Below are 12739 nucleotides of genomic sequence, written 5' to 3'. Positions count from 1 at the left end.
GTCACGTTAACTTATTTTCAATTTATGTGCACGGTTACTCCTTTCGCCACTCTCTTTTTCCCATTTCATGACACGGCACACGGGCCAATCTTGAGAAAAAAAAAATTAGCACGGCATTATGGGAAGTGCTGTTCTCTTTTTTCAACGATAGACAAATAAGAGAGAAGACGCTTGAAAAAAGAACGCCTGTTCCCAAAATGCTTCACTGTGAAGTCGAATAGATGGTTATGGTACTTGTAGTTCTACAATAGTTTATCATATTGTGTAGTGAGTTGCCTCGCTGTGCCAAAATTGTATTTTGCCGTAGCCTAGGCCGAGTATATACAATCTCTGGCCTAAGCATAATTTAAAAGAATGCTCATTAGAGGTGTCATCTCATAGTTGGCATGAGCCGGCACCCGAATACACCACCGCCACAGGGAAAAACTGAGAAAACATAACTTCTGGTGAAGCTTTTGACTTAATTTCAACAACACAACAAACAAGTAGGATATCTTAAAGCAGGTTTTTATTCAGCGATATAGTGCGGCCATGTGTTTTGGGGTTTCATGTATATTTTTGCAACTGGAGAGAGTTGTCTCATATAGTTGCAGTTGCAACTAAACTCATGATTGATAATTGATGTGCCATACTATGCGCCATACTATGATCTATGCCCAGAGCCATACTCAAATAACTGAAAAAATGTAGTAAGGAACATTTCTCTGATTGTCACCACGACTCAATAGCAAGTTATTTGTGGTCTTTGTTCTCTAAATAGGCAGGAAATATAGACGCATGTTAGTTAACACAAGTGATAGATGCATGCACTAGCGTGGTGCTTATGGATATAAACAAACCAGGCCGTAGCTAACTACTACTAAATCTCTACATAGTTTTCAAAAACACGTTCGTAAGGTGATCTGGACAACGATTTTGAGGTCAAAAACCTGTGAAGTGTCCCTTTAAGATGTATCTGTTACCAAGATAATAAGAACAAAATATTTATCTTTCCCCATAACACCTAAAGCCAAAGAAAACTTTCTACAGAAGACACATTCTACATTAATACATTTCCAAATTATACATGACATCTATCCCTCTAATGAGTTACCTAACTTATGAGTTAAGTATCTGCACTGAAAACTATAGTTTTTAAAGCTCTTCTAGTGAATCATACTTAATACATGTTACTGACTTGGGCCTCTTTTGTATTTGTTGCTATAGCACACATTTGATTCGACACGATTGGATACAGCTGGATGTGTAACACCGCGGATATAGAAATAACCAATAAAGAAATGCACCCGAACTGCAACATCATTTGTGTGTGTAGGAGTCATATTTCGTACTTCCAAAAATAGTGCCATTGTTAAGAGTGAAGTGCATGGTCTGGCAAAAAAAAGAAGAATGAAGAAAAGACTCCATCTGAGGTGGGACGAATATTTGTGTTTCGTCATATGGTACTCCCCACACACTCCAAATCACTGAGACGCCCCATAATAAGTTGTGACCTGTGTAGCAGGCTGTAATCATTGTTATGATCTATTGTCCGATAGAGCGTCTCAAAGAGGTGCAATGGCATGTGCATGCTACACCCACCGATGAATGCTAACAACACTTTTAGCACAGATCATGCGATAATCATGTACACAACATGTTTTGATTCTGCTGTCAGTGGCTGCCACCTGTCGGTGACTGGAGTGAATACATCGTGACCATCGTGACATCATTCCGACTGAATTGATTTGGACAGTTTGTTTACATGATTGTCGCATTGATTTGTGCTGAAAGTGTACATGGTGTCCACCTATGTAACTTGCAGTCAGTCGCTCAGTTTAACAAGTGATAGTGATGATTACAGCCTGCTACACAGGTCACAAGTTATTATGGGGCGTCTCAGTGATTTGGTGATTTGTTCGTTGTGGAGGAGCGAGTAATGGTCTGCCGCGTGAAGGTTTTGAGTTCACGTCCCACCTCGGACGTAATGGAATTTTTGTTTTCGTTTTTGCCAGACCATGCACTTCACTCTTAACAGTGGCATTATTCTTGAAATATGATGAAAATTATCTTACAGTTCCGGTGCATATCTTTATTGGGTATGTATACATCTGCTGTGTCACACATCCAGCCATTCGCAATCGTGTAAAATCAGGGTCACCAGTTCATATGATCACATCGGGTACAAGGCTTTCTTGCCTACACCAGCATAGACCAGGTGGCAGAAAACTGCTATCTTGCTTTTCCACCTACAGAACCAAATGTGGCAGCCTGGCTAGCCCCCTCCAGCAAGGGGGGAATGCCCCTGCACCCCTCCAAGCCCAGTCAAGCTACAGCAAAGCTGGTGGAGAAGACCTACCTGTGTATGGAACAGGCTGCGTGTGCCATGAATACTCAGGGCTTTCTTCAAGCCTACCAGGCAGATCTAAAAGAGCCGGGGGAGAAAGTGGAGGAGGACAGTGTCACCAAGCTACGTAAAGCGACTGATCTTATCCTCTGCTTTGCTAGGTGCACCTCACAGGCCATAGGGAGAGCTATGGGCTTCTCTGTGGCCATCGGCATCTCTGGCTGAACTTGGCCACCATGCCGGAGAGAGAACCTCGCTGACCGATGCTCCATTGAGTCCAATGGGTTATTTGATTCGGGGCTGGATGACAATAGGGGAAAATTCTAGGCGGTTCAGAGAGACTCTGTCGCTCCAGCAGCGTTTTACTCACCTCCATAAGTCTCAACACCCACAGCAGCGCTCTAGCTTAATACATTTTTTGTATTATTTCTTCAGAACTGTTCTTCAGAATTCTTTCTTTCTCTCGCTTTGAATCAACTACTCACCACACCATCCTTTGACTGGATCGGGAAGATGTTAGTTCGTACTGCAAGAGCTTTGATAGGTTGATAAATTAGGTCCATTGTTTTCCAATGTGAAATGTGTGTTTGAGAAACAGTGAGAAATATACAGAACTGGACACTTACCAAATGTGCACACATACATAATGTGCATACATGGCGTTGAGGTGTTAATTGTTGTTAGTCACACTGATAAGAGAGTGTCCGCTATAGACTAAAATGTAAATGTTATTGAGTGTAGCTCTCTACCAAGCTGGAAACAAACTAATCATGAGTGCAATAGCAGTATCAAAAATGGCCCTTCAACTGATGACCTCTTCAGTTCAAAGATTACGTTCTGTGGGACACGTCACATTGAAACAATGTGTCTTTAATCAAGCTATAGGTGAGTCGCATCAGGTGGGTCAGTACTAGTCTAGGACAAAAGCCTGCACACTATGAGGTTTCCAAGACCAGGATTTAAGAACAATGCAGGGATTAGACTGAGTGAAAACTAGCAGACCTCCTTAATATTCATTGCATGAAGCAATAACATGAAATGGCCACAAGGACGTGCTAAGGACCTTATGTATTATCAAAGCGTGTACATGTATGGCCGATTCAGATGAGATAAGCATATGGAATTAATACCAAACATACTCACTTTTTCTGCCTATCCATATTCATACTTATTCATTGATTTAAGCACACCGTGCCAAACTTCATCTCCCAAGATGAAAACTGGCCTTGATGGGAGTGAATTTACTGAGTAAGATATTGCAATACGTGGTTCCGAATCAAGAAACTTGTGGTGTGCAAGCACTTGGGGGAAGTGCTATGGGAGATGACTGATGCAAGGTACAGGAACTGGATCTGCATCAGGAGTTTTTACTGATCTTTGTATTGGATAAACAAAGGCCAGGTTTTACGTGTTGGTCCACCAGACCTTCCAAGCATATTGGGGGGAAGTGTCTGAGAACAAGATTATGTTAGGGGTTAGGTAGTCTCGTTCCCAGACAATTCTGCCCAAATGAGCGAAAGGTCTGGTGAATCAACGCAAACTTGGCCTTCATTAAGCTAATAGAAAGAGTATAGAAAACGGACACCGCATTGACTTTACTCCGCATCTATCATCTCCCACAGCACTTGCACACCACACATTTCTGCTTTGGAGCTACGCCTTGCAGCTGTGTGATTAGCTGAAATCAAATAACAACAAATACTTCACTCAGGAAATTCGTTCCCACTAAGGCCAGGTCTTAATCGTTGTTATTCCAGGCTTATATGTGCTGTGCGCAATAGCCTGGGGAGGAGGCTAGGGGTTAGGCAGTATTAGTCATTTATTTCAAGTAGTGAAGGTTAGTGTAAAGTGTCAGGGGGCATTACTAAACAAAAACACTTTGAGCACCTAGATTCTAACCTGCAATGTTTGGGTTGCAAGTCTTGCGTGCAATGCATCTATACTTTTTTTTTTACCTTCATGTGAAGACCCACCTGGCATTGTGTTTGCTTTGTGGTTCCTGTCCATAGCCAGGGCCTGTTTTATGCCTTGTTTTCCATTCTCTTTTAATTGTATGCCATTTCCCATACTTAGGATGTGAGATTAAACCCCAAATTCAATAGTTATGAAGGAGACAGGCAAAAGTAAATTATTACATTTAAACCAGAACCTTTACTCACGTACAGCAAGTTGAAAGAGTGTGCATTAATATAACAAGAATACAAATATTGTTTATTTCCAATATTTATTAAGAGCTAACCAAAACACTCAAAACAAATAAACAAAAGATACAGTGTGCAAATATGACATGTGGTCACATGAGGGGAGAGTTACAAGTTTTGGCAAACATACCGTGATTAATTGGCTTCATGACAGATAGCATTGTACTTGACCATGGGTATTTAACAGTTCTCCACTGTGCAGTTTCACAAAATAAACAAACCACAGGTTTCCATTGAGCTATAGGTGGTGTGTGTGTGTGTGTGTGTGTCGACTGTAAGATTAAATTCTTCAACTACATAATTTTAAGTTATGACTGGTTGACCCCTGGAATGATCATTCTGAGGACAGGAAAGATCATTTCCATCTCCTTTCCTAATACTTGGTGCATGCCGGTTTTCAAATGAGAGGTGCAGATCCGGTGCTTTTAAGGATTTTTTAGTGTGGGAACTGAAGGACAGACGTGCACAAGCTGAATAGATGGAGCTATTGTATCTTTAAAAGGAAACCCCCTTTAAGGCAGCAAAATAGAAAGACAGTAAAATCATGATTTGAAAAAGAAAGGCAACCTCTGTCACACACAACCATGCAAACCATGCTTTTTCACTGTTTCAAATATAAATTATTATTGCAACTACATTGGATCGCTACAATGATAAATGTATACAATAAGAGTGAAATAACACATTTAAGTACAAAATACATTCTCAATCAGGGGATAGGATTGACATTGTACTAGCCTTCAGAGTTAAGTCAAAAAAATACAAGCACTTCATTAATTGTATTTCTTAAATATTTCCATAACAACAATAAGCTCTACAAACTATCATCACTTTTCCATCAACACATTTTAGAGAGTCAGTACATTCCTATAATAGGTTGATGGTTCTGAATTAGCACTTTTACAACAAGTGCTGTGCTAAATATACAAACACACCTCTGACTGAAACGTCTTCAGAAACTGGAAATAAACAACATGTTTGAAATCATAATACTGAAAAGTCTGGTTTGCAGATCAGATGCTACAGTATACAGTAAGTGCTTCCCTATGACAATGTATTTTGAATATGGACACAGTTCAGGCAGTCCTAAAGGCATGGGAGATGCAATGAAACTGAAAATCTCTCCAGTTCAACTTTGTGGTATAGGGACTCTGAATGTCCAGAGCAATTCAATTTCTTCCAATTTAGCCCTTTTTCGTATGGTATGAGTTCATCTCACTTCTCAAAAACATACCTTTTGAGAAATGATCAAACAAATGGAAACTTCAGAGGCACATGCTGTACAAATGACATACTGTACATACACACAAGTACAGGGCTGCACATTCTCTTTCACACACACACACACAAACACAAAAACCTACTTATACACATATATATACATAATGTACACACACACACTATGCAAAAACATATGTACACCCAAACATTCACACAGCTAGTTTTCAGCAGTCCAGAAGGCCTTTTAAGAAGAAGAGGTGATGTTCCCAGAGGATACAATGGTCTCCCTTGGCGAGTATTCCTGCTCTTCCTTATTGGGGTGAGACGAGTTGTCCGACTTGCTCCGACTGAACTCAGCACCCATGATGGGCCGGGAGAACTTTCCGGTGGGCCGGCTGCAGACACTGCAGCACATCAGTGTCTTGAGGAAGGCGCGGCGCATCTCGTTGCTGGTGAGTGTGTAGATGAGGGGGTTCATGGCCGAGTTGAGCACAGCCAGGGCAAGGAACCATTCTGCCTTGTAGAGGATGGCACACATGCGGATCTCACAGGCCACGTCCAGGAGCAGGAGGATGAAGAGCGGTGCCCAGCAGGCAATAAAGCAGCTCAGCACAATGATCACCGTCTTCAGCAGGGCCATAGACTTCTCTGAGCTCTTGCTGCTGGCGCTTCCTCCGCTGCGCCCATTGGTCACCTTACGGAAGACCAGCTTGCGGCTTCGTGTACGCACCAGGGCGTAGATGCGAGCATACAAGACAACAATGGCCATAAGAATGACACTGAAGACAGTGGTGCAAAAGAGGATGTATGTCTTGTGGTAGAGTGGGAGCACGGTGGAACAACTGGGCATGCTCTCAATGCAGTTCCAGCCCATGATTGGCAAGCCGCCCAAGATTGCAGCAATCAGCCACACAGTGCTGATGAGCAGGAACACACGGCACGTGTTGCCGTTGTTGTGAAGCTTCATCTTCAGCATGGTGAGGTGGCGCTCAATGGCAATGGCCAGCAGGCTGAAGACAGAGGCAGCCAGGGCTACGAACATGCTCCCCTCCCTGAAGAACCACTGTGTAGGGGACAGTTTGTACGTATTGGCCCCTGATAGTAGGATGTTGGCAGTGTACACCATCCCGGCCAGCAAGTCTGACAAAGCTAAGTTCCCAATGAAGTAGTACATGGGCTTGTGGAACTTCTTGGTCCTCCAAATGGTAAGCAGTACCAAGACATTTTCGAGGATGATGAAACAGCATACAATAATGAAAATCACTGAGTCTGCTTTGAGTCTGGAATCCTGCTCCACTTTGCGGAACTTCCCTGTGAAGTTGTAGTGTCTAGCTATCAGGTCAGAGTACATGGAGTCAGCCATGGCCCTGTTCGGTCCGTATGGATTTAAATTCTCCGGAATCTGTGATTCTCTATTTACTCCACTGAGGGGCGCTGGCAGACCAAGGCACAGCAGGCAACGATATTCCTTTTCTCTTGATGGGTTGACATTGCAGACGCTCAAGTGAAGAAATAATCCTCATTGCCACAGGATATTCTGAGAGTATCTTTGGACCCCATCATGAAATTCCTGGGAAAAATAAACGATAATAGTGAAGAATAACCACTTAACAACAGCTCTGAATACATTTTGAATAATATTCTAAAGTCAATGAGTCTATCAAATACATCTGTAGGTCTATTTTATACGGTACGGACTAACTAAATAACATTTAGTTAGTTCAAAAGTAATTTACACATTCAATTTATTTGCAGGTGTAGGGTATAACAGTTTATTGCAAAACATTATTGCAACGTTTTCAAGTGTCTTCCTCAGGTTGACTATTGGAATATAGAGCAATATGTGCGGGTTCTTTCTTTTAATATGATTGAATTGCAGTTGGCGCAGTTAAAATGAGATGATGACTAATTCGAATTCCTTAAACAGTGAAACTCATCAAACTTTCACGAGACAAACTTGACGAGACAGGACGATTTTGCTCTCAGGCTCTGTAGGCTAATTTACTATGTACATCTGATTATATATTATTCCTTTAAACTTGTAATTTGTAGGAGACAATGTCCTGTTATTAACAATAGTCTAAACTACATGGCCAATAAGTTTGAAATCTATAATCCTAAATTCCCGGTAAAAACAAAATAATAAATAGCGTTATGTTATCTTACCTTTTCGATAGTTATAATCCTGGAAATTGAAATTTCAACCGTTATGTTGGCAAAAATCCACAAATTGGGAATTTGAATTAAATCTCCCAGTGATCGAATTCTATGTGATGCACCGTATCGGCAATCGCTCCCGTGGACTGAGCGCGGTGCGCAAAAGAGGCTGAGTAAAAGCGAACCTTTTTTTTCAGCTCAACCCACTAATTCAATAGGTCTACCCCTCCCCCTAGCCCCTCGAGTTGCAGACATGACATTCATTTTGACTGTATGCAAAATTGCAGACATTGTAATGATTCTCTTACAGTAAATGCACTTTTGTTTATTACATACATAGGTCTACAGTTCATGCAGCATTAACTGGCAAATATTTCTTCTCTAACTATTGGTATGGTTTTCTGGAGGAAGAATATATCTAGTTTTACACTAACGGACCATATCTTTCAGTATCTTTAATACCTATATCTATATTATTAATAGAAAACAATAAATAATATTGTCAAATGTGTGTGTGCCCTAAACTGCTACTCAGTTATAAATAATGTTAATCATTAATAATGTTAATATATATAATGTTAATACATTCATCATTATCATTTAAGTTAATCTCTTTTGTTTCTGCTTTAGGTGACATCTATGGTGAATGAAGGATATCCCAAAACCTTTATGTGGGGGATGGGATCTTATGTCCCATTTTTGAATCAACTGCTGTCAATCCAATGTGCATAGCTCAGCAATTTAGCCTCCATTAATGAAAGCTGACTTTATGAAATATCATTTTTAACCATTCAAAGATATGTAACATAGATTTATTCAAATCCATGGTGATATATGGTTGTTGGCATACATTGAATAGACAGATCTAAGTGACCACCAAATTCAATTTGTGTGTAAATCACAATTTAGTGTACCCAAATGGCCACATACCACAATATTTTACGGAATTAGTAATAGTAATCTTCTGGTAATAATAGTACAAATACATCAATATCATAATAAAAAACAATACCAATAATGATATCAATAATACATTCCATTATTTGAAATCCTTTGTGTTTTCATCTCTGGGAATGCCCCAGCTGTGTCCACCCTCACCCCCCACTCTATCGCTTGTGCCCCATTTCTTCTACCCATTAATCACATGTGCTGCTCTGTCTCTTCAGATCTGCTGCCCCGCCGAGCCCTCCTGCCCCAAGGGGTGGGGCAGAAGGGAAACATTGCACAGCCTATTTGTGTGTGTGTGTGTGTGTGTGTGTGTGTGTGTGTGTGTGTGTGTGTGTGTGTGTGTGTGTGTGTGTGTGTGAGAGAGAGAGAGAGAGAGAGAGAGAGAGAGAGTGTGTGTGTGTGTGTGTGTGTGTGTGTGTGTGTGTGTGTGTGTGTGTTGCCATGTCATATAGATTACGAAGTTGGTAAATATGTAAGTTTTGAAAGTATGGCCTTTTATACCATATTCAGGTTGTGGCTTGAAGGAGCAAAGAACTAATGTGTGTCCGATTCTGGGAAATTGCTATTACTGTTAAACTTAATTTAAGTGCCCGTTTATTTGGGCAAATTCCTGCCAACTTTGACAGGGAGATGAAAGCAGGATGATTACTTGTTCAACCACATGCGAAGATCACACCTAATGATCATCTCAATTGCTGCCAAGATTAATAAAAAATAGTTACTCTAATCAATAACGATCCAATGTAAAAGCATCATATTGCATATTGCTGTTTAGGATAAATCATATGCATTGACAAACCATCTTTCAAAAAAACTGTGTGTGTGTGTGTGTCTGAGGAAGGGAGTATGTGTATGTATGTGTATGACTCATGAGGAAAACATGGAAAACTAACAAAGGAAACCTTCAGGAGGTCTCATATGGTGCATTCTACAACAGGGAAGAGCACATCTATATCCATACTCCACTTGGTTGTTTGTGAGAGAGCTTTGGCACCATTACTGTCAGCTCTTTGGACCATCAAACCAAGTGAGATCAGAAGCCTTAAAGAAAGAGACACACAGGGTGTAATTTTGGGAAGTTCCACTGAAATTCCTCATCTCTGGTTATTTTTTTTTATTTTTTTTAATTCTCCTATCGTGATTGCTCCCAATGAGGCCTAATGGAAGATAAAAGCACAAATAGGCATTCAAGACATTGCATCTGAAATCTGATCATGAAAACACATGCAACATGACAGGATTGTTTCGAGTCAATGATGCCTCTATAACGCGAGAACGCAGCACGTAACAAACCATGAGCACGGTCTGTCATTAATGGATCATAATTCGATTTGTCAGAAGGTCAGTGGTGGTTGATGTGCATCATTGCAACTCTCTAATGTGAACCCAAGCAGCTGGGACCATTACGAATTTAAAGCCCAACTGTCCAAGAGGTCGGAAGGAGAGAGGCCATGCGTAAAAACATAGATGGGGAAGGGGGGGGGTGAACAAACAGAGGATTGTGCTTTTATGGGAAAAGGAGGGGTCTTTAACATGAGGCGCTCTGGTCACTCACTGAAACACATTCTGAGTCATGTGGGGTGTCAATGTACTGTAGAAGTGGACTCCCCCAGTGGAAAATAAACAAAATAAGGCAGTGGACAGGAAACCCAACTCCAACTCATAGAAAATCGGGAGGAGCTGTAGAAATCTGGAACCCCCCCATGAGTCATAACAACACCTGTCCTGTGTACTCACAACGTTAAAATGGCCTCATAAAGATTCCACAGGAACATGATTACAGGAAATTACAAGACCTTAAATATTCATTGCCTACATCTTTATTGGAGGATAGGCCTATGTCAATTTCTGAAGTTGTGTTGCTCCTTCCCAGGGACTAGAGATGTAAATTAGCTATCGAGTTAAATCTGGTCCAATTACATGTTGTGCATGGTCCCTGACAAATAAACCAATAACAAATACAAACAAAAGTTTAAACTTCGAAACCCACAGTTGTGTCTTGTTCATTGGAGAAAACAATGATATGGCAGGTTAACCATATGGAGTGAGAGAGAGAGAGAGGTATGGTGTGTACGGTACCAGCAGTCATGTGATTACACACATGCATGTTCGGCACTTGACTTTGACTGTAAATTCCTTCCCAGCTCCACTTGGGTAACTGTCATAAGCCCAAGGAATGTATCTCACCGCTGCAGTGGAATTGTAAACGGAGGTGATGGAACCTAGGTGTCCTGTATGCAAAGCCTAAACGTACGCCATTAGACCAAGAGGCCATCCTCTTGCTTTTGGTCCGAGGGAGATAGTGGACTTACAAGTATAAGGGATTAGCAAGGTTAAGAGTGTGATTCCAAATCACCTCCAGTCCACATAAAGTAAATATATATATTTATTCATATCTAACAGGCACAACATTCAAGTGAATGACATTCTCCAAGTGGCATAGTTTAGTTTGATGTACAGTATGTTGTCTACAGTACATCTCTGTCTGACCTGGCCCACACATTGAAGTGAAACAAGAGAGCATTAATCGTTGAGACTGTTGTCCAGAAAGCCACTCGGCCTCCCTTTGTTGTCAGGGCAAATCTGTGTGCAGCGTAATCCAGCTCAGTGTGAACCTTTTGGCCAGGCATGTTTATTAGTGGGGCTTTGCAGATTTCACAGACAAAAGAGTGCTTTGTGTTTTTAAAAACTAAAATAACTGCACTTACTCACCCAAACAAACAGACCTTGAACAATGTTATGTAAGGAGATCTTGGGCCCCAATCACTGTGGCGAGTGAAGAGGAAGGGGTTAAGTGAGAACAAGCCTCATACAGATAGAAGCTACCACTTATCAAATTAACTCAGGTGTTCAATCTAGACACAAGAGCTCTTATATATGGTCTCTTAGCTTTAGTGGAAAAGATTCAAGTGGAAAAACATTGCCTGTGAATTTGCTTTGAAGGAATTTTGGTTTGTTTATCTGGGGGTAGAGGCAAAATAAGGAATATGTATGGTGTATGCATGGTTATAATTAAAATGTTTTGTCTTACGCATATCTGTCTTGTATAAGTCTAGCCTGAAATGTAGCCTCAACAAAGGATTGCCATACTCTACGAAAACATCAATGCACAAAACTCAAATTATCTAGAATTAAAGTCTCAAGCAAACTATTAAACACACAAATAAATTAATTAATACATTTATAAAAATACATATTTTTCCAGCCAATCACATGATGCAGTTTGATGACATGCCTTGTTTTGTTGTTTGTCTTTATATGTACAGTACAAGTGAAATGTTAGTGCCAAAACTCTGCAAACAAATTTAAACAAATCCACAGATGTAATGTGATCCGCAAATGCAGATTCAACAGTTCTATCTGTATTAATCAACAACATGAAAGACATACTGCTTTGCATTTCACTGTATACTTGTATGCACGTGACAAATAAAGAATCTTGAATCTTGAATACTGTATCTAAAAACAAATGTGTCAAAAAAGTGAAACATCCTTTTAATGTTGACAATTTGAATAAGGGTGATCTTATCCGGTCAGACCTACATCTGCTGTACACTATTTGGTCTTTGCCAGATTAAACTTTGACTTTGACATGATGATTGCTTAGAGTTTTATTTCAGGCAAGACTATATACTGTATGTTTAACTCAAGAGGAACTATGCAATTAGGGTCAAAACCTAACTTGAGATCTGCTGGCAGAACTCAATGTTTGGTGCAAATTTCTCATTTACCTCAATGCGTGATTTACTGTACGTGAAAGCTACAAGTGAAGATCTCAAATGAGGATTTAGCCCTTACAGTACAGAGAGGTGAACGTGGAGGGGTAGGTCATTGGGTGTATGAATGTGAACTGGAACTAGGGAAGCTCTTCAGCCTCACCCTCACT

At 40.6% G+C, this 12739-nt stretch overlaps 1 protein-coding gene across 1 annotated transcript; it reads right to left on the bottom strand.

Annotated features, from left to right (window-relative positions):
• Positions 1 to 4542: 4542 nt before the first annotated feature.
• s1pr1 (sphingosine-1-phosphate receptor 1) lies at positions 4543 to 7251 on the bottom strand. The gene has a single exon (XM_083672575.1). The coding sequence runs from the start codon at positions 7109 to 7111 to the stop codon at positions 5993 to 5995; it is 1119 nt and encodes a 372-aa protein (XP_083528701.1). The 5' UTR covers positions 7112 to 7251; the 3' UTR covers positions 4543 to 5992.
• Positions 7252 to 12739: the final 5488 nt, after the last annotated feature.

The sequence above is a fragment of the Argentina silus genome, assembly GCF_951799395.1.
Source record: "Argentina silus genome assembly, chromosome: 6".
NCBI lineage: Eukaryota > Metazoa > Chordata > Actinopteri > Argentiniformes > Argentinidae > Argentina > Argentina silus.
Note: the sequence above shows the minus strand (reverse complement) of the source record. Positions and strands in the feature narration are given on the sequence as shown.

Coding starts and splice junctions, on each gene's coding strand:
- s1pr1 (XM_083672575.1), bottom strand. CDS start 7,111: ATGGCTGACTCCATGTACTCTGACCTGATAGCTAGACACTACAACTTC.